The 21,555-nt window shown below is 40.3% G+C and overlaps 1 protein-coding gene across 1 annotated transcript in view; it reads left to right on the top strand.

The window, feature by feature from the left end:
* The first annotated feature begins 10,361 nt into the window (after positions 1-10,361).
* serinc1 (serine incorporator 1) overlaps positions 10,362-21,555 on the top strand; it is a 39,542-nt gene continuing 28,348 nt past the window's right edge. The window contains exons 1-2 of the mRNA XM_086060509.1: positions 10,362-10,527; positions 12,463-12,624. Of these exons, the coding sequence (XP_085916635.1) occupies positions 10,489-10,527; positions 12,463-12,624 (201 nt within the window). The 5' untranslated portion in view covers positions 10,362-10,488. The remainder of the gene's footprint in view (positions 10,528-12,462; positions 12,625-21,555) is intronic.

Below are 21,555 nucleotides of genomic sequence, written 5' to 3' on the forward strand. Positions count from 1 at the left end.
AAAAGGTCAGCCCACAACACACCTGGTTACAACTGAATACAAGAGAATCCGTTCCCATGGGTATAAATCAGATTAGAAAAAATACAATAATAATAAGCCTGACTCCCTTCCGACACAGCAGGAAGCGGGTTACAACAGGATTTTCCGGGGGCAGTAACAATTGGCTATTATTGGCGAACGAAGCGGCTCGAGCCTCTGAGAAAAACAACTGTGTGGTATGTGTAGGTCCGCGTCCTTTATTGAGAATCATTCCGGCTAAAATAGATGATCACTGTATAATGGAATTAATGAATAAGGCTGTCCCCAATGTCAAATTCTCGAAATGGGATAAGGTGTATCCCCTCGTCGATTGGCAGAAAACTAAACCAGTATTTTCAAACACTGTTGCAAATGGTAATTTTACATGTATTAAAATGACAGGTACTGGAGAACAGTTGGGGGGACTAAATTACATCACTCAGTGCGTGTCATTAGTAGATGTGGGACAGAAGTTCCAACCACGATCCAGGGCGGACATATACTGGTGGTGCGGCGATAACAGAATATTTGATAAGTTGCCTTTAAATACAAAAGGATATTGTGCCCTCATAACCCTTCTCATGCCAGTACAAATCTACCCCATCTCTATTGATAACCTGTTACAAATGATTGACAATTGGGAACCAAAACCTTCTTTTCAGAGGACCAAACGACATTCTTGGCAAGAGCAGAATGTTCCCACCTACATTGATGCAATTGGAGTACCAAGAGGTGTGCCAGATGAATACAAATTAACTGATCAAGTACTCTCAGGATTCGAATCTGTAATTTGCTGGTGGTGCACCATAAACAAAAATGTAGATAGAATTAATTATATACATTATAATGTACAAAGGCTAGGAAATTGGACTCAGTCTGGCTTTGAGGCTGTACGCGGCCAGTTAGCCGCCACATCTTTGATGACATTCCAAAATCGAATTGCACTAGATATGTTACTGGCAGAAAAGGGCGGAGTTTGCTCAATGTTTGGAGATCAGTGTTGCACTTTTATTCCTAACAATACTGCTCCAGATGGAAGTCTGACAATTGCAATTGAAGGACTGCGAACACTCAATAAGAAAATGAAAGAGCAATCAGGTGTAGATACTTCTGTATGGGATAATTGGATGAATGTGTTTGGCCGCTATAAAGCTTTGATTTCCTCAATTTTGATATCTGCGGCTGTTTTCACTGCATTATTAACGATTTGTGGATGTTGCTTAATACCGTGTATTCGTTCTCTCTGCCAAAGACTTATTACCACTGCTATTGAAAAACATGATGTCCAAAATAAGTCCTCTCATATGATGGTGGCTTCTGCTAAACCATACGTGTCTTCTATCGCATCCAATGAGAGGGACGAGGATCCTGCTGGCATATTTTTGTAAAAATGTTTGTTTTTGGGCTCTTTAAAGAGCCCAATTGAAGGAATGTTAACTTTGTATACATTTTTACTGTTTTACTTTATATTTTAACCATTTTATTATTAGTTATAGCTGTGTAGATGTAGGTATAATTATGTTAACTCAGTATGGCTGTATGAATAGAAATATATTCTTATCTGTGTTACTTCCATGAGAAAGAGCAACGGGTCTGTCTATTCATTCGTTATCTAATGGGAGGGCCGGGATTCTGCTGTGTCGGAAGGGAGTCAGGCTTATTATTATTGTATTTTTTCTAATCTGATTTATACCCATGGGAACGGATTCTCTTGTATTCATTCAGTTGTAACCAGGTGTGTTGTGGGCTGACTTTTCTATGAACCCTCTTTGTGAATAAATAATGATGTGGGCTGGAGAGAAGACACATTTGAACAGAGCACTGCTTGGGTGACTTCATTTGTGTGATCAGAAGCTTCTGGTAATTATTTACCTTTGCAAAGGAACTTCTTCAACAGAATCTCACCATTCAGTTAATTGAACACGCAAAGAGTACAATACTTAATATTGTCTACTCTAACAAGAGCCACCAGAGATGTCCCTTCCCCCCTCTTGCCCAACTGGTTTTGTAAAGACAAAGGAATCTATTTAACACATTCGCTTCAACCCCCCACATCACCTTAAATTATAATACAGAGACATACTGAGTAAATATAAAGCAGTTATGTCCACTTCTAAATAGTAATATTATAAATCAAACAGTTATAATTAAATTAATTCACTTCAGCTTTTACTTTGAAGTCGGTCTGTGTGGCGGCGTAACCACTAGCTTGACTTCCCTTATCGACATATTGGCTTACATTAGCTACATTTGTATTGAAATTATGTATTTTACTACCAAAATTATCACAATGTCGAAAGTAGATTTAATCGCTAATTTAGGATGCTAAGAAACCGTTGATTGTTAATTCGCCGTCATTGGATGATTTGGCACAACTGTCTGGCGTGGCTAACAGCTAGCTGTTAGCATTGGCAACTAGTGCCGGGTGTTGGTACCAGATGTGATCGGGCTGCCAGATTGTATTGGGGTCACCTACAGATGATGTACAAATGATGTTTACAATTGTTCAATAAAATTTTATTTAAAAAATTGACAGGTGACATCTAAATATTGGAAAGAAAATATTAAAGATGTCATTCAAATAACATAATGTATGGACTAAAATTTTAAAAATGTAAATAAACCTAAGAATATAAAAGCAGGATACTTTAAGATTGAAGAAATAACTAGAAAAATTTCCGCAGTAATTTTGAATGGGCCTGCTGACTCTTGCAAGGTGGAAAGACGCAATACTTGTAGCAATAGTAGTAGTAGTATAGTAGTAGCAAGTACTTGTAGTAGTAGTAAGTACTTGTAGTAGTAAGTAGTAAGTAGTAGTAGTAGTAGTGGTAGTAGTAGTAGCAGTAGTACTTGTACTTGTAGTAGTAGTATTAGAAGTACTTGTAGTTGTAGTAATTTTAGTAGTAGTCAAATGGCCAAGATGGCCGGTGACCCAGGTGGGCGAGGGGGAAAGAGTCTTTGGCGTACCTAATCAATTGGCCAAGATGGCCGCCGCCCCGGGTGGGTGAGGGGGAGAGAGTCCTTGGCGTACCTAATAAATTGGCCAAGATGGCCGCCGCCCTGGGCGAGCGGAGTGGCGAGAATCCTGGGCGTACCTAATCAATTGGCCAAGATGGCCACCGCCCTGGGCGAGCGGAGTGGCGAGAATTCTGGGCGTACCTAATCATTTGGCCAAGATGGCCGCCGCCCTGGGCGAGCGGAGTGGCGAGAATCCTGCGCGTACCTAATCAATTGGCCAAGATGGCCGCCACCCCGGGTGGGCGGAGGGGAGAGAATCCTTGGTGTACCTAATTAATTGGCCAAGATGGCCGCCGCCCTGGGTTGGCGGAGGGAAGAGAATCCTTGGTGTACCTAATCAATTGGCCAAGATGGCCGCCGCCCTGGATGGGCGGAGTGGCAAGAATCCAGGGTGTACCTAATTAATTGACCAGTGAGAGACCAGGCAGTATAGCTAAAAAAGCACTATTTAAATAGCAGTCCATTCCATTGCCTTTAAAAAAAAGAATAATAATGTTGCGTTTTTTTTTTTTTTTATGTATTTTTTTTATGTAAATGAGCTGAACAGTTTAAAATTTAGACGATAGAAATCGGTCAAGAAATGTGGAAGTTAACCATAATCAACATAAACTAAACGTATCTTACTGTCCCTTTAAGAAACATGCACATTCACGCACACACATTGGAGTTGAACATGGAGACATCACGCACACACATTCAACACAAATGCATGAGATACGCACACCTCGAACAAAAGCCTCTCACGACTTAACGGTTGAAGATGCAGATTCCAGAAATGGCTCGTTAGAACGGCAAGGGTTTGGGGAACGCGAGCATGTTGTCATTTTTTTAATCGGATGAAAAATGACCAAATTAGAGCAGATTGAAAACTTATGATTTATAAAAAATGAAGAGAGAAAGGAGTGCCGAAATTAACATGGAAAAGATAGGCGAAAAAGTCTGACTTCTCCTCGCTTAAAGTGAAAATAAAGGTACTAAATGACACCTTAGCCAAATAAAAGTGGGTTTGTCTGAAAGCAGACCCTTGTGACTACAAAATGTGCGAATTTGATGTCTAGTGAGCAAAGATTGTGACCATGGTGACGAGTTGAAGTGAAACTTTTGGAAATAGATTTTTTGGTTCCCGTCACTCAAAGGCTAATTGCTCCACTCAAGCCGACCCAATACACACCAATGTTAAAAGGCTATTTCGCTCACTGTCTTTGAACCCGCACAGGGGGGAGAGCTTTCATTCCTTAATTTTTTTTTGTGACGCTGAGCTAAAGATGGGAAAAATTGCAACAAAATAAGCTAAAATTCATATCGGTCGGCTAACGTATGCGCGCGCAGCGTGTCTTGGAAAAAGGTGCTTGATGTGTGATTTTGTCTTTCCTTTTCCCATTCATTTCAATGGGACTTTTTGGGGGGAGTTTTTTGGGAATAGCGTCGCCATGGTAACTCGGAATTCTATAATTCCGCAGCGAGTCAGATCGAGCCGCATCGTTTGATACCTCATTTGTGCCGGTGCGATCTACGGTACGGGCCGCATATTTGCGGAAAATAATAAACCCTTTTTCCCTTTTTCTAGGATAGTAATATGTGCCTTCTGCTTCACAGCAGGCCCATAATAAGATGATTGCTACCTGCAACTTAATGAGGAAATCGGGACTTGAAAGGAACATGCGACAACACATTAATTGCATTTTATGGTCAACACTTTGGATTATATTGTTGTATTGATGATTATTCCGTTAATATGATTTTTGATGAAAAGAGAATGCTACGTCATGCTCTATGGGGTATTGATATTATTGACAGAACAATATGATGAGGATTTGAATGACACCAATGTTTTAAGTGACAGGAACAAAATGAGTACACGTTAGGATTTTTATTAAGACATTCTTTTGAAGTATGACAATATGATGTTTAAATGTGCTATTAATTTGATAATCAGGTGGGAATGTTGGAAAAATTGGATAATAAGTTATTAGTAGTTAATATTTGCTGCAATTAAAATGCTACACCCACACCAGATGCATGTTTTTTCTATCATTGTGAGTTTGGTACCGCCTTTTGTTCTGCCTTCTAAACTTGTGAATAACTGTGCAGAGCAAGGAGGTGGAGGCAGGAAGTTCTTTGGTGCTGAGAGCATCCACTTCCTCCATGATTCACTGTTAGTAATTATTTTATGCATTACATTGTGTTTTAGCCAGCTTTAATTGTTTAAAATATGATAAACAATGACAGCACTTTACTCAATGAGCTGTTGTTTTTTACATTTGAATATAATTGAACTGTGTATGCATCTTTATTATAATAAATCGTTTTTCTGGATTAAATTAGTTTAATGCTGCTATTGCTAATTTTGCACAACTTTAGCACTTTCATATAGTACATTATAGCTTTTTGATAAAGGAATTGATATGTCTAACAAGCATTCAATCAATGCCCGGAACACCTCCCTGGGGAGGAGTTCCGGGCATGTCCTACCGGCGGGAGGCCCCGGGGACGACCCAGGACACGCTGGAGAGACTACGTCTCACGGCTGGCTTGGAAACGCCTTGGGATCCCGTCGGAGGAGCTGGCTGAAGTGGCTGGGGAGAGGGAAGTCTGGGCTTCCCTGCTAAAGCTGCTGCCCCCGCGACCCGACCCCGGATAAGCGGAATTGAAGACGGAACGGAACGGAAAATGTCTAACAGATTTATATTGTACAATAGTGATGATGGATTAGAACTATTTTCTATTTATAATGCGATTAGTGTTATTTATGCGATTAGTTCATTTCATGCCATCCATACACTGAACCTCAGCTTGTGAAAGTTTAGATTAAATTTTTGTCAAATTTGTTTTGAACACAACTGAAGTTTAGATTATCTTTTAAAATAATGCTGGCCTAATTGTGGATGTGCTTAAACTTTTGTTTAATGTTGATTTCAAATCTTCTCGGTGTATTCAATTGATTATTCATGCACTACAATTTTGTAATGTCCTATAAATAAAATTCTTTATTTGGGGACCTTTAGCAGATATGAGATTAAAATAGATTAATTACATAAAAACAATTAATCCCCTGACAGCACTAATATACAGTTCTGCTCAAAAGTTTGTGAACCTCTTGAGCAATTTGGACTTTCCATTTGTTTCAACCTGATTTTGTTGTTCAATCTGAACCATTACATTTTATATGAAATAACAGGTGTAGGTTTATCAATTAAATCCATTGTTCTTTTTTTATTTTTATTATTATTAATTGTGTAATCAAAACCTAATTAAAAAGAGTTTTTGGTCAATTCATGTAGGTGCAAAAGTAACTGAACCCTGAGCTGCATTGCTTAAAACAAGCAGCCAAGTAGGATCAGGTAGGACAAATTGTGCATCACTGACTGTAACAGAGACAAAACCACATCACTTTAGTCTTACCCAGGTGAACCGGTTAGTCATGCGAAGAAAAATCTCAGGGGACCTCAAGAAGTGGGTAGTGACAGCACATCTGTCTGGGGAAAGCTATAAAGTCATCTGAAATTTTTTTTGCTTCATCATTCTGTGAAGCAGATCATCTGCATCTAGAGAACACTAAGAATTAGTACAAACCCGCACAGAAGTGGACGACCTTCTGAAATATCAGCAAAAACCACAAGAAAAATTATAATTTAGGTAAAAAGCCAACTCAAACATCACATCAAGGGATTTGCAGACCTCTTTTGCTGCATATGGGACACATGTGCATGCTTCAACAATCAGAAGAAAAGTCAATCGACATGGCTTTCATGGAAGGCTTGCTCGGTAGAAGCCTCTGCTCACAAAAAAAGATTAAAGCTGCCCATCTCAACTTTGCCAGCGAGTACTTGGACAACATTCAAGCATTTTTGGAAGTCCCTTCTGTGGACAGTTTGGTCGGAACTAAAACAGTCATGATTGGTGAAAAGTCAACACTGCATACCACACTGCATACCAGCAAAATAATCTTGTACCTACAGTGAAGCAGAGTGGTGAGAATGTTAAGTTCTGGGCAGGCTTTTCATCCTCAGGACCTGGACAACTCCACATAGTCCAGGGAATCATGAATTCAGAGGAACATTGTGAAATCCTGGATCATAACCTGAAGCCGTTCTTTGTTAAGTTACAGCCTGGTAGAAGATGGATCATGCAACATGACAATAATCCTAAGCATTCCAGAAATACAACCAAGGAATGTCTGAAGAACAACAAGATTCATGTTCTGCATGTGCTCAATCAAAATCCTGACTTAAATTCTTTCAAAATACTGTGGCGCGGAACCTGAAGCGTTCAGTTTATGCTTGACGCCCATCCATCTTCTCTCAATTGGCTGCATTTTGCAAGGAAAAGTGGCACAAATCCCCCAAAGTAGATGTGAAAGACTGATAAGTCACTAAAGAAAGTGTTTGGATGACGTTCTAATTGCAAAAGGAGGTGCAATGTCTGATTAAGTGAGCGGTTTACATACTTTTGCACCGATGAAATCTGAGTTTTTCTTAAATCAACAACTTTTGTTCAAGAATGAATGACAATATTATCATTCTTTTTGTTCAAGACCATTATTTTCAATGTCAGCATTGTAGATTGGGGTATGACTAAACATTGAATAAGGTTATTTTAAAATTTTATACGAAAAATCTGACCATGCTTGCAGTGTTCACAAACTTTTGAGCACCATTGTATGACCATCCATCCATCCATTTCTTAACCGCTTTTCCTCACAAGGGTCGCGGGGGGCGCTGGAGCCTATCCCAGCTGGCATCGGGCAGTAGGCGGGGTACACCCTGAACTGGTTGCCAGCCAATCGCAGGGCACACAGAGACAAACAACCATCCAACTTACAATCACAGCTATGGACAATTTGGAGTGTTTAATCAACCTGTCATGCATGTACGGGGAGAACATGCAAACTCAAACCAGGAAGGCTGAAGCCCGGACTCGATCTCACGTCCTCAGCACTGGGAGGCGGACGTGCTAACCAGTCAACCACCATGCGGCCCCACCACTGTATGTATGTATAGAATATATATAAAATATATCGTGTATTAGGGCGGCGATATTGGAAAAACCTGATATGCAATATAGTTGTTGAATATAGTGATATCGATAGAATTGCGATATTTAACATGTACCTAATGAAATCAAGTTTTCATTATCTAATGAAAGAATTACGGAAATAAAAGATAGCTCAATATGTCACATGACGTGGAAACTAATGAGTAAAAATGCTCATATTTACAGGATAATTTTTTTTTTTTTAAAGCAAGTGGAGATCTAAGATTAAAAAAGATTCCTGTGACCTATTGACCCCCAAATCAGTGCTGACTCATAGTGGCATGTCTGCTAGATGACACACACTTTTCTTTTTCATTTGAGCTCTTCACTTATTTTAAATATAATTTTTTTACTCAATAGCTTCCTGATCATGTGACCTATTGACCCCAAATCAGTGCTGGCTCATAGCGGCATGTTGGCTGGATGACTCACAGCTCTTATTTTTTCATTTTAGCTCTCCACTTATTTTTATGATGTTAGAGTTGTCAAACAATCAAATTTTTTAATCAGATTAATCACATTTGAGAATTTTGATTAATTACGATGAATTGCCTAATAAAAAAAGGCTTTTTCATCTAAAATGTTTCCCCCGCCAAATTTGTAGAGCACCGGTTATGTGTTAATTATTTTGAAGTTTAATGTTATGAGACGTCTTCAACATTTTTTGACCCACTGCACACGCTCATCCTCCTCTTTTTCTAATCAGTTAATTACTTGCATAATTTAAAATGGAAAAAAAATGACCCCGATATTTTGACATGAACAAATATTCTAAATGTGATACGCAAACATTCATTAAATGCTTTACTTTAATGCATGAAATTATGTTTATTGCTCAAACACAACCTGTGCTACCTTAAACGTAGCCATCCGCTGTCATGCTAAAAGATCATCTATGGTTAAAATTAATAGTGCGATTAATCTGCGTTAATTCAGGATTAATGGGATAATTTGTTGTGATTCATTAATCAGTTAACGCTTTAACTTTGACAACCAATATTTGTTTTCCCTGTAACGGGAATTGGTGCTGTGTTATACTGATAAAACTTTTAAACTGCTTGTCTATACCGAAACATCTTTTAAACTGTTTGTCAATAAAAAATAAATAAAAAAACTTTTAAAACTGCTTGTCAATTTAATGTTGTTAATGATGTTCTCCGAGCTCGCGTCCCTTTGCGCCTACTACCTTAAATCCTAGAAAAGGGCAAACTTGAAATGAGGAGCGGCTGGCTTGACTCTGTAAAAAGAAGAGGCGGCTAGCTTCCCCACAGGTAACTAGAAATTATATCAGAATACATTTTAAAAGTAACCCTTATACCCTTAATAGTGTCTTTTATTTCTACTTGATTTTTTTTCTTCTAAAAATTAATCAAATTGTAGTGTTTAAATGTAAAATATTCCAAGAAGCATGCCCCTAGAAGGGTTGTGTTATTTTCACCTTTTCATCCCTGACCCGTTTTGATGCCAGGAACGCACATAATCTGACTTTTTATTTTTTATTTTATTTTTTTACTTGAGGGCAGACCCCCTTCTTATTGATACTCACTGTTTACATTAATGCTTCCATGTAGCACTGCCTACTTTTTCGTTTTGTTTTCAATTCATTTAAAATAAATTTTCATGTCTTTTTTTTTATTTTCAAATTGATTTAACGAAAAATACACTCTACTAACAAAAACTTTTCCTACATTGCCCCCGCTTTTTTTTTTTTAAAAGAAAGAACCCTCCCCCCCCAAAATGGTAAAGATATATTCATTACAGAAATACGATTCTACATTGTTTTCTTTGTTTGTTTATTGAACATATATACCAGCAACAGAAATACTACAATTTAAATAAAAATATTTAAAAGAAAAGTTTTTGTTTTTTGTACATGCATATGGTCATCATTAAGCACAGCTTACATGTTCAAAAGGGAGTAGGAAGAAGTAAAACAATTTATCGAGTCCTACCCCCTTACAAGAAAAAAAAAACTTGCACATATAAATAGCTTCACTTATACGTGCATGGATATGTCAACAGCATTGAGCATTTAGCTTACACGTATATTTTCAATTGCACTCTATTTTCTAAATTTGTACTGGCTTATACCTGAGTTAAATATTGTTGTTGTACATATGTGCAAATTATATATATTGAGCAAATAATACAAAATATATTTAAATCAATGTACTCGTTAAAAAAAAATTAGAGCGACAACGCCCCAACGACACTCATTTTCACGACACTTCAAGCTAAAACGTGGAGAGCTATTTTGGTCCTGTAGAGGGCAGTAACATAATTTTGCACAATTGTGAACACACGACACAGAGCAGCGAAGAAGAAGAATCAGTCAGTAAATCTTCCATCTTCTGTTTAGTGTTTAGAGACTCGCGGCCATCTCCGAAACCGAGTGGAAAAGAGTAAACATCGATCATTATGGGAGCTGTTCTGGGGTTGTGTTCCATGGCGAGCTGGGTACGTAACTCGTTTATTGTCGACGATAAATTTAGATAACGTGGGTCGCTATGGTTGTCAGTAGGTTTTGTTTCTTTTCATTTGGTTGCATGACTGCGCTGCGCAATAACAAATCCCAAGGCCGTGTGATTTACAGTGACGCAGATCGACACCTCTTACAATGCGGGGAGTTTTGTTATGTATAGGGTGTAAAGGTTAGTCATAATTTAAGACTGATGTTTTCAGTCACATCGTAATTAGCTTGTGTTTAATGTTCATTAAATACAAGGCCAAAACATGTCACTTTGATTTATTTTATTGTTTGGAGCTTTGAGTAGTGTCCTTGTTGGTACAGATCAATTTCCGGCTGCATTATAATTTTCATGTTGTTTATTTTTGTCCTGTGTCGTGAACGGTAACCACACTAGCGATGATATCAACAAATCGTTCTCCTATGATGTTAGCTCTTGCGACACCGCAGCCATTAAGTAATCCAATATTATCGAGGGAGTCTGCATCATTTGATATCCGGGTCGACATGCAGTTATATTGGGGCCTACTTGCCTCCCTGACTTTTGATTTATATGTCTCTGATGGTCAGTACTTTGGCCTCCTCCGGTGACCCATTCAGCTTAATGAAGATCTTACAGTTTGTTGTCCAAGTTGACTGAATTTTCTTCTGCTTCCTTAAAAAGCGTGCTTTTCTGGCAATTTCTGCATTTGTTTGTTTGTTGGATGTTAATTCACAAACACATCAGTCAATTTAAGTTTTCTTCCTTGTTTCAGGAGTGCATTTTTGTGATTTCTGCTTGCTTATTATGGCCAGTTTGTCACTTCTGTTTTTCCTTGGTAGAGGATGACAAGCCTTTGCTGTAGAAGAAGGTTCTTACTCGTTGCTTTACCGATCCCATGTCAGCTTCTGTTGGCTCTCTCCCGTCTGTCCCTGCCACTGCCATGGTGTAGGACCGGGGTCTGGTCTCCAATCCACTGACAATTACGTCATTTAAGCGGGTGTACTGCTCCAGTTCAGCTACATGGCCCTCTAGACTCGCAATCCTCTTCTCCTTCTCCTCATTCTGACTTTTCAAAGCTTTAATCTCGCTCATCATGTCCAGTATAAATTTTTGCTGCTTAGCAACAGTAGCAATCTCTTCCGACATAAAGTCAAGCGCCCTCTTTATCTCCTCAACTTCCTCATTTATTTTAGGCGGCATCGTGACTGTTGTCACAGGTAGCAATGATGCGCAAGGAGCCCAGTGTCAGTTCCAAGCGGTAAAAAAATAAATAAAATAATGTGTACGCAAACTAGACGAGCAAGCGGTAACTATGACTGCTATATACTGTTACAAAAACTATTGCCGCGGATTAATTTAATCATGCCACAAACTTCCGTATACCGCCGCGCACACACATACACAATCACTCACACACACACACACACGTCCAAACGCTGATCAGCCGGTAGTTGTGAAGCTCCTGTGCACTCTCTCAAGACCACATGATCAGGCGGTAGGCTAATCCCCGTTGAGGGACACCGCTCCGCGGAGCCGCAGATAGCAACTTTCCCCCCCGGCTTAACTGACCACATCTGCGGCAATATAACTTACCCCAGTGAAGTAAGTCCGCCAGGAGAGGGTGAGCTATCCGGCTAGTTAGCAAATTTAGAGAGGTGAGTCAGGTGACAATGACAGGCAGCAACCACCCCACTCCAGCACAGATTGCGTGAACGAGCGAGACGAGCTTTACCGTGTTGTAATATTAATGTGCTTTGTTAAAATGTCCGTGCTAAATAGGCCTACATATTTTACAATAATATTATAATTTTAATTAATTATAAGAAATGCAATGATAATAAAAAAAATTGCATACATTTTTTCCGGGATTCGGCCAAGCATTTTGGCCCAAAAAATTAATTTCATCCCTATAAATAACCTATTTTCTCATTGGACTGTGCAGATCCCATGTCTGTGCGGCAGCGCCCCCTGTCTGCTGTGTCGCTGCTGTCCTAGTGGAAACAACTCGACAGTGACTCGCCTCATTTATGCCTTCTTTCTTCTGCTGGGAGTGGGAATCGCCTGCATCATGCTGATGCCGGGAATGGAGGAGCATTTGAAGAAGGTAACACCGGTGTGCATGTATATGTGTATGTAGGGGTCATTTAAGCACCAACATATTGAATAGGTTTACTATTTATTTTATTTTATCCATAACATTTTATCCTTCCAACACAATCATCACCATCATATATTATTTTTAGTGTATATTATTTTCTCTGTAGTTAACTGTAGCTGTAAAGCTGAGTTTTAAAGCTTTAACTTCTGAGTTAAACCCATTGACAGCCCTAATTATTTTTGTTTATTTTTGTATTTAGTTTTTCTTGGCGCAACCCTTTTACAAATATTCAGACAGCGGAAAAATCTAATAGGGATGCACCAATACCACTTATTTCAAAGTATACTTGCATTTATGTACTCGCCAATATATAATGTTGATACCATTACGTCTTGCAGTTGTGATTAAAAATAGAGGTGTAACGGTTAATCGATAACTAATCAATTTTTTTAATTGTTGATTAGATCGTGGGGTACCAGACGAATGCTATTTTTAGACCGCAAGGTCACGTGACTTCAGCAGTTTTAACCGGAAGGAGGTCAAAAATGAAGCCGGCTCATTGACGAGCAATGCAAGTAGTGCTTGTTTTGTTCTTGCGTAACGAATATTGCCAGTCACCTTCAAACATTTTTTTGAATCTCTTTGAATTTCCCTCCAGCAGGGACTGGATTTAGTTTTTATAACCCACAGAAAACCCATACGTCAGCGCCTACCAAGATCTAAAAGCCTGTTAAGCAAGCAGACTAGCGATAAGACTGCTTATCAGTCCCCAGACCACTTTTATGGTCTGGGCTATACACAGGAATCAGCTATGTGTTTTTGGAAACAACGCCCCTTGGAAGTTATATGGTACAATAGTGCCCTCCAGCGGCCACTATCGGTATTATCCTCAAGAATCCTGCCGCTCGTAATTAATCTAAAGTCTACATAATTCGGGACATAAACGGACTCTATGTACTTGACTGACCTCAAGTGACTTCAGTTGTTTATCTTTGTACACAACCTGTTATGTCTATCTCAAATGAATGATGTATGTAACTTCTGCAGCCATCTAAGTTTAGCTAATTAGTAACCTTAGTGGATTCAATAACTTAATGATCGCGGTAATGTTTGAAATGTGTTCAGATTGATAAATGAAGCATCTGGCTTGTCAATTCTGATAAAAAATTATCAAATGCTATCCCAAAAGCTTGGTCTCAGTAGAGTTTCAAGCGCACGGAAGAGGCGGGACCGCTTGACCCCCCCGGGCACAAGCTTAAAAGCCAGCGCGCGAAGGAACTTCCTTCTCTTCTTTGCTCCCCTCTTCTTCGCTCTTCTGCCTCTTCTCCTCTTGCCCCATGAACTTCTCCTGACCATCACGAGAGACGTGGTCGCCGCACACGCTGAGAGCGACCACGTGGCTTCCTACTTTGAGCCCCGGACTTGAGCCATGCCGCGCACCCCAAAGCCCGCATTATGCAAGGACTCGCAACCACACTGCGTCCCAAAACGCGCATGTCTGTTCCTGCCGAGCCGACCCACCTATCTTCCATTCTCTGAATCACGCAGCGCCCCGCCGACCCGGTTCCATGACGGCTGTTAGGCACTGAGCCGCTGCGTGCCAGTGACCTATTTCTGCTCCAGCCGTGTGCCCGAGACGCCCCGCAGCACCCAAGCCAACACACTGCGGCCTCTCAACCGCACAAGCACATCACCACCAAGACTTGTGCCAGCCAAGGACTTGCCGCGGCCTCCACGGCGTGCGCGCACCTCGCCACCAACCGTAGACCTGCAGCGGCCTCTCAGTCGTGCGCCCATCACCATCAGCCAGAGACTCCAGTGCAGCATTCTAGCTGCGAGTGCGCCGACCACCCAAATCGCCTCCAACTGAGTTTTTTTCAACTGAGGATCGACGCTCTCCGAGTCCCTCTCTCTCCCATGCACCTGAACCAGTTCGTAAGTGCGCCTTCATTGCAATCTGACCATGTACCACGGGCGCAAAGCTTTAATTCAAATATAAAAGGATTGACAGGTCAAAACGCTTCCATCTCTATTCCCCAGCTACCTTTTTCATTCCCATTTTATCTTAGTTCGTTAGGTTGCATGTTTTCTCTTTAGCTTTGATTCACATTTTTTTATTCTGTTTCATTAATAGGTTGGGCTGTGACTGATATATGTGTGTGTTAACTAAATACATTTGTTGTCTAGAAATTCAATTTCTGCCGAATCATTTGTTTACTGAGTGGATTAGTAATTATTTTATTAAAGCAAAGAACTCCATGATTAACTAAAGTAGCAACTTCAGATTATGAATACTTAATAATAGGATTTTTATCGTTTATTTTGCTCCTATAAACAAGCAAAGTCAACGTGGTGCCCCCACAGGTTGTTGAGGAAATTACAACTCCCCTCAGTACCGTCTAAATTTCTCGTTCGCCATTAATCACTACACTTGTTTATCGCCGGGGAAAAAACATGCCGAGTAAACACAGCTGTTAACTCTTTGACCGCCATAAACGTTATAAAACGTTTAGTAAAAACCTACGGAGGGGCGCCGAGGACGTTAAAAGACGTTCACTATGTATTTTTTTTTTTTGGAAACGGGTGGAGGAAAGCCTTGGGCAGATGTGTATCAAGTATCAAGCAGATCTAGTTAGTTTAATGACTCGTTTTGGCCCCTAGATGGCAGCGATGACTCTCTTTGCACAAGGTTGGGTGGGCCGCCCACCGTGGGCGTCAGTAGAAGACGTGAGGCGGAGCTAGAGTGTTGAGGGGACAATGGCTGATGATGCAACAATGGCTGATGAAGCAACAATGGCGACCGGTTGCAAGCAGCTCACGCTTGAGCATTTTTTTCAAAGACGGAAAGCATCGATCAATACTAAAAAGCGCATTGATGTCGACGATGATGATGACTCCGAGCTTGACGCCAAAGTTGGAAGCCTTGACGCGACCGTTATGATCACGTAGTAAGCCTCACTGGCTAGCGCTGCTAACGCCGGAAAACGCGCAGCACAACCGACCGGGTACTTCTGCACAAGCGGACATACGATCGGGCGATGGAGAGTAGTCGAAAAGCATCGACCAATGCACATTGATGATGATGATGATGGTGAATCCCGAGGTTGACGCCACAGTTGGACGCGGCCTTTATTCTCACGTCATAAAGCCTCACCGGCTAGCGCTGCTAACGCCGGAGCTGCACAAGCGAACATTCGATCGGACAATGAAGAGTACCCCGAGTCCAATGCATATTCATCGGAGGAGCGGGTACAGTCTGATCACGGAGAAGACACTGGTTCTGGACTACGATGCCACCATCAATGGAGTGGATAAGATGGATCAGAACATCTCTTACCACCCGGTATAGCAACTGAAGGACACGAGGAAGCCAGACGTAACACCACCGTAACGTAACCATAGCATGATCCTGATATTAGACTTTATGGCAACACACACTGCAGTATATACTTGCTATTCCCCGGAAAAAACGTCCTGCAAGAAAGTGTAGCTACTGCACGCGAAGAGGCAATTGCAGTGAAACTAATCTGTTGTGCAAATCCTGTTGCGTCTTCTTGCACGCAGGGGAGTGTTTCACAAAAAGAAAAACTGTCGTTGAAACATCCACATAATTGTAAATAGTACCACAGTTGCACACATTTGTAAATAGTTTGCCAAATTGTTGTCAAATTGTTACACTGTTGAATGTAAATAAACGTATTTTGCTATCAAAAAACACTTTTTCATTCTTGGTGGTAGTGTTTTATAGAAGTAAAGCACTATTTAGGTGTTTGTGGCATCATTCATGGACAAAAAAAAGTGTCAAATTCACTAGAGTGCATGAAATAATATCGTTTCACTAAAAGCTTGACTTCTCCGTATTTTGGTCCAAAACAAGAGCATTTGGATGAAACTAACCATTTTCTATTGTTGATTTCTGAAGAACGGAATAAGGTAGAAACAAACTTTTTTTTTCTGATGAAAGATGAGAGTTCAATCTTTCATTTGGTAGTATCTATGTTTCCATAGTCCAAACAGAACATTTTCTGTGGACCTTGAAAGATCAGTCAAAATGCTTAAATCGGCTGGCACTGACCGCATCCCTTTTCTGAAAACGTCTGGCAGTCAAAGAGTTAGGAACTTGGAGAAACAACTCCAGAGTCACTACGGCCGTCAACATATGAAGGATACTTTTTTTATTTGTTTCCCAAAGCCAAAACTTCAGAGGGATAAATGTGAATGAGGATCAACTTGTGCGGACGTCCAAAAGAGTAGTTTAACGCCAGCGAAGTGAGCCTTTCACCTTCATATATAGTAAACATTTTGCTGGGGGCCATGCATGCTCCTTTGAAAATCCTAATCCCTTACCACCGGCCACCGCCGTCCTGAAGAGGTAAGCGATGTTCTTTATTTTTATTTGTTTGGCGTTTGGCCCTACCCCGACTGCCGGACGATAATAATGAATGACGAGGAAAAATACTAAAATGGCTTTTCCACTGTTGTTCGGACCTGTCTTGCTTACCGCCTGATTTTTATATATATATTTTTTGCCTTTCTGCAGCTGTGACATGTATGAAAATTTGAAAAATCTTAAGGGCTTTTTCTGAATTAAGAAAACGAGTTTATATGCGGCAATGATATAATAATTGAAAGAATTGAGGTATAGCAAGAATTTTCTAGTAGAATTGTAATCGCTACAAACACAAATAAAGCAATAAAAATGTACCCCAACAACTGTAAGACAACCAGATATGACAAGACAAGGCATATGGTGGTAAAAGAAGGATAGCTTGTTGAAACTGGAGAATGTCAGTGTCAGTTGCGTAGGACGATGTTTTGAGGGGGATAATTTTTTTTTACCTCTGGATCAGGTTGGTTCTTTTCCTCATCATCTTTTTCAGCCATCTCCTTAATTGAACATTAGTATGTTCTTCGACGTCTATACCAGTGAATTTGGCACCAGGGATATCATTCTCGGACAGAATTAGTAGATTAGCATAGTAGACTGTTTGCATCCGTTTAGCATGACTGGTCCGCCGAGTTTGACCCCCGTCTAGACTCATGAATATTAACTAAATGTGGTGACGTATATCTTGCGGTACCCCATTAACCCTTTGGATTCCTTTTTTTAGTTTAAAATTGTCCAAGTACTTGGAATTTCAGCCTCTCAACAGTAATTTTTCTCAGGTTTCAAAAGAAAACATTTGCAAATATCTGCTGTGGAAAACAATAGTCAACATTTTCATTTATTTTCTGTGTTAAGGACCAAACCAGCAACTGAATCTTTAGTTATGCTTGCGCATTTTTTGCTCTGTCAATTTAAAATAACATCCTGTGTATATATAATACAGCAGGGGTGGCCAAGTTTGGTCCTCGAGAGCCACTATCCAGCCTGTTTTTCATGTCTCCCTCCTTCAGTGTAGCTGAATCTAATGATCAGCTCATCAGCAAGCTTTGCAGAAGCCTGATAATGATCCTGATCATGAATCAGGCGTGTTAGTGGAGAGAAACATGAAAAACAGGCTGGATAGTGGCTCTTGAGGACCAAACTTGGTCACCCCAGGAATACAGGTTTGGAAATAAAAATAAAAATGTTCCCTCCTATTTTATTAATTAATTGACAAAATAATCAACAGATTACTTTATTATTAAAATAATTATTCTTGTTCAGTATTTTGTTCCTAATATTTAAAGTTTAAATACCCGCTTGAATTTAACTTTTGTCAAAGCAGCTCCAGTTTTCTTTGTGGCAAATCTTACATATAACAAAGAAAAGTTTTTTCTTTGTTTGGTTTCCTATTTTGTCTTTGTATTGGTTATTTATTTTGATGGCAACACATTGGTTTTTATGTTTCATTTGAATTAACAAAAAGACAATGCCAAAGAATTAAGTGTTCAAATTAAGAAGGAGAAATGAAATTATTTTCACTTAAAGAATCATTGTGGAGTTGGTCACTTTTTTTACTCGTGACTGTCACTTTTGGCCTAAAGCATAACTGCAGCCTCTGTGTTAAACTTGTGCATGGTGCCACTCCACCCCTCCCCCACCCAATAAACTGTCAGTACGTTTACATGCAGTCAATTCGGGTTAGGGTCAGAATTGCGGTTTCTGAAACGATAGAGGTAACACGTTTACATGCGTGGCGGAAAGAGTTACTCCTGTTTACATGTTAATTTGTGGAGGATGGAGCTGCACATCTAAGTCGTGACTACATAGACCAAAATTACTTGCGAATCAAATAAGCAGAAGAAGACGAAGAAGAAAATAGCGAGAATCATTGCCCCGATCGAGGTATTATGAATGCATTTGCAAGATCCGAAAGGAGTAACCCAGGGCTCTTATTCGGATTTTAAAAAACCTGAATAAGAGCATACTTGGGTTATTGCACATGTTTAAATGGCCTTACAAAACGGGTTTTAAAATGGTTATTGCCTGCATATAAACGTAGTCTGTGGTGTGTTTGCCCCGAACACTCCACACTGCAGGGAAGATACACAGCCAGTGCCAGTTTTTGCTATGGGCAATGTGGGCGACGGTCCAGGGTGCAGTCAATGTGAGGGCGCCCTCCCAAAAAAACAACAAAAAACCCCAGAAACTCTCTAGTTTTCTACTAGACTACCGTACATTTCCGTGTCGAGTTAATGGAGTAGGTTACTGGGGCGCCCTCATCGTTATGCCCGGCGGTTGTTTGCCCAGGGCGCAAATCTAGTCATAACCTTCTCAGTACAGCTGCTGTTTTAGGCTAATTACTTTTCATTACAAGATGACAACACTAACAGAGTAAATCCCATATTACAAACTAAACAAATCATTCCAACAGTGGTGTGCATAAACTAAAGCAGCCTAATAATATACAGTACAGGCCAAAAGTTTGGACGCACACACATCTCATTCAGTGCGTTTGCTTTATTCTCGTCACTGTTTACATTGTAGATTGTCACTGAAGGCATCAAAATTATGAATGAACACGTGGAGTTATATACGTAAAAAAAATAGATGAAATATTTGAAAACATGTTTTATATTCTAGTTTCTTCAAAATAGTCACACTTTGCTCTGATAAAAAAAATTTGCACACTCTTGGCATTCTAACCTCTGGGAACTCCTTCAATACTGTTGCAAAACAATTTCAGGTAACTCCTCTTGAAGCTCATCGAGGGAATGCCAAGAGTGCTCTGATTAGGGTTTTTTTGAAAAAAGACTGACTATTTTGAAGAAACTTGAATATAAAACATGTTTTCAATTATTTCACCTTTTAACTACATAACTCCACGTTTTCTTTCATAGTTTTGTTGCCTTCAGTTCGGATCTACAATGTAAATAGTCATGAAAATAAAGAAAATGTATTGCATGAGAAGGTGTGTTCAACCTTTTGGCCTGTACTGTACATGTTACTTTCCCTCGTTTTCCATTTTATTATGCTATACAAGTGGTGTCAAAGTCCGGTCCTCGAGGGCCTGAGTCCTGCATGTTTTAGACGTTTCCCACGTTCGACACAGCTGATTCATATTTAAGCTCATCAGCAAGATCTGCAGGAGCCTAATAATGATCCTGATCATTGAATCAGGTGTGTTGGAGTAGAGAAACCCTCGAGGACCGGACACTGACACCTGTGGGGCTATACTGTACAGTAAGAAATAAATACTCACATTCATTTACAAAGTGTAGCTGAATGTAGTGCATGTGACTGTTAGGGTAAACATGACGGCCACACTGAAAACAAAAACAAAACAAGCATTACTTGACAAAAATAGCACTGAAACAAAACACGTTGCAAACTGAGCACCCCCTATATATAAAATTACATACATTCTTGCATATGTATGCGTGTATGTGAATAATAATAACAGTGCAGGAAAAAGTATTTGCTGCATAATTTCTTTTTTTTTTTTTTTTTTTGCTTATTCATCATACCTTAATTTACTGCCAAAAACGTTAAATAACGTTTAGTAAAATCCTACGGAGGGGTGCCAAAGACGTTCACTGTGGTTTTTTTTTGGAAACGGGTGGAGCAAAGCCTTGGCCAGCTGTGCTGAAAGTATCAAGCAGATCTAGTTAGTGTAATGACTATTTTTGGCCCCTAGATGACAGCGATGACTCTCTTTGGACAAGATTGGGTAGGCGTCACGAGAAGACGTGAGGCGGAGCTAGAGTGTTGAGGGGAGAATGGCTGATGAAGCAACAATGGCGATCGGTTGCAAGCAGCTCACGCTTGAGCATTTTTTTCAAAGACGAAAAGCATCGACCAATGCTAAAAAGCACATTGATGACGACGATGATGATGATGGTGACTCGGTGGTTGACGCCGAAGTTGGAAGCGTTGACGCGGCGGCTATGATCATGTCGTAAAGCCTCACCGGCTAGCGATGCTAACGGCGGAAAACTAGCACTTCTGCACAGGCGGACGTTCAATTGGACGATGAAGAGTAGTCGAAAAGCATCGACCAATGCTAAAGAGCACATTGGTGACGATGATGATGATAGTGAGTCCGAGGTTGACGCCGAAGTTGGAAGCGTTGACGCGGCGGCTATGACCACGTCATAAAGCCTCACCGGCTAGCGATGCTAACGCCGGAAAACGCGGAGCACAACCGAGCACTTCTGCACAGGCGGACGTTCAATCGGACGATGATGAGTACCCCAAGTCCAATGCATATTCATCGGAGGAGTGGGTACAGTCTGATCATGGAGAAGACACTGGTTCTGAACTACGATGCCACCATGAATGGAGTGGATAAGATGGATCAGAACATCTACCACCCGGTATAGGAACTGAAGGACATGAGGAAGCCAGACGTAACACCACCGTAACGTAACCGTATCATGATCCTGATAGTAGACTTGATGGCAACATGGCCAAACACACACTGCAGTATATACTTGCTATTCCCCGGAAAAAAGGCCGGCAAGAAAGTGTAGCGTCTGCACGCGAAGGGGCAATCGCAGTGAAACTAATCT

Source organism: Leptonotus elevatus, chromosome 18 (genome assembly GCF_054856555.1).
Source record: "Leptonotus elevatus isolate MCC_2025b chromosome 18, RoL_Lele_1.0, whole genome shotgun sequence".
Lineage (NCBI taxonomy): Eukaryota > Metazoa > Chordata > Actinopteri > Syngnathiformes > Syngnathidae > Leptonotus > Leptonotus elevatus.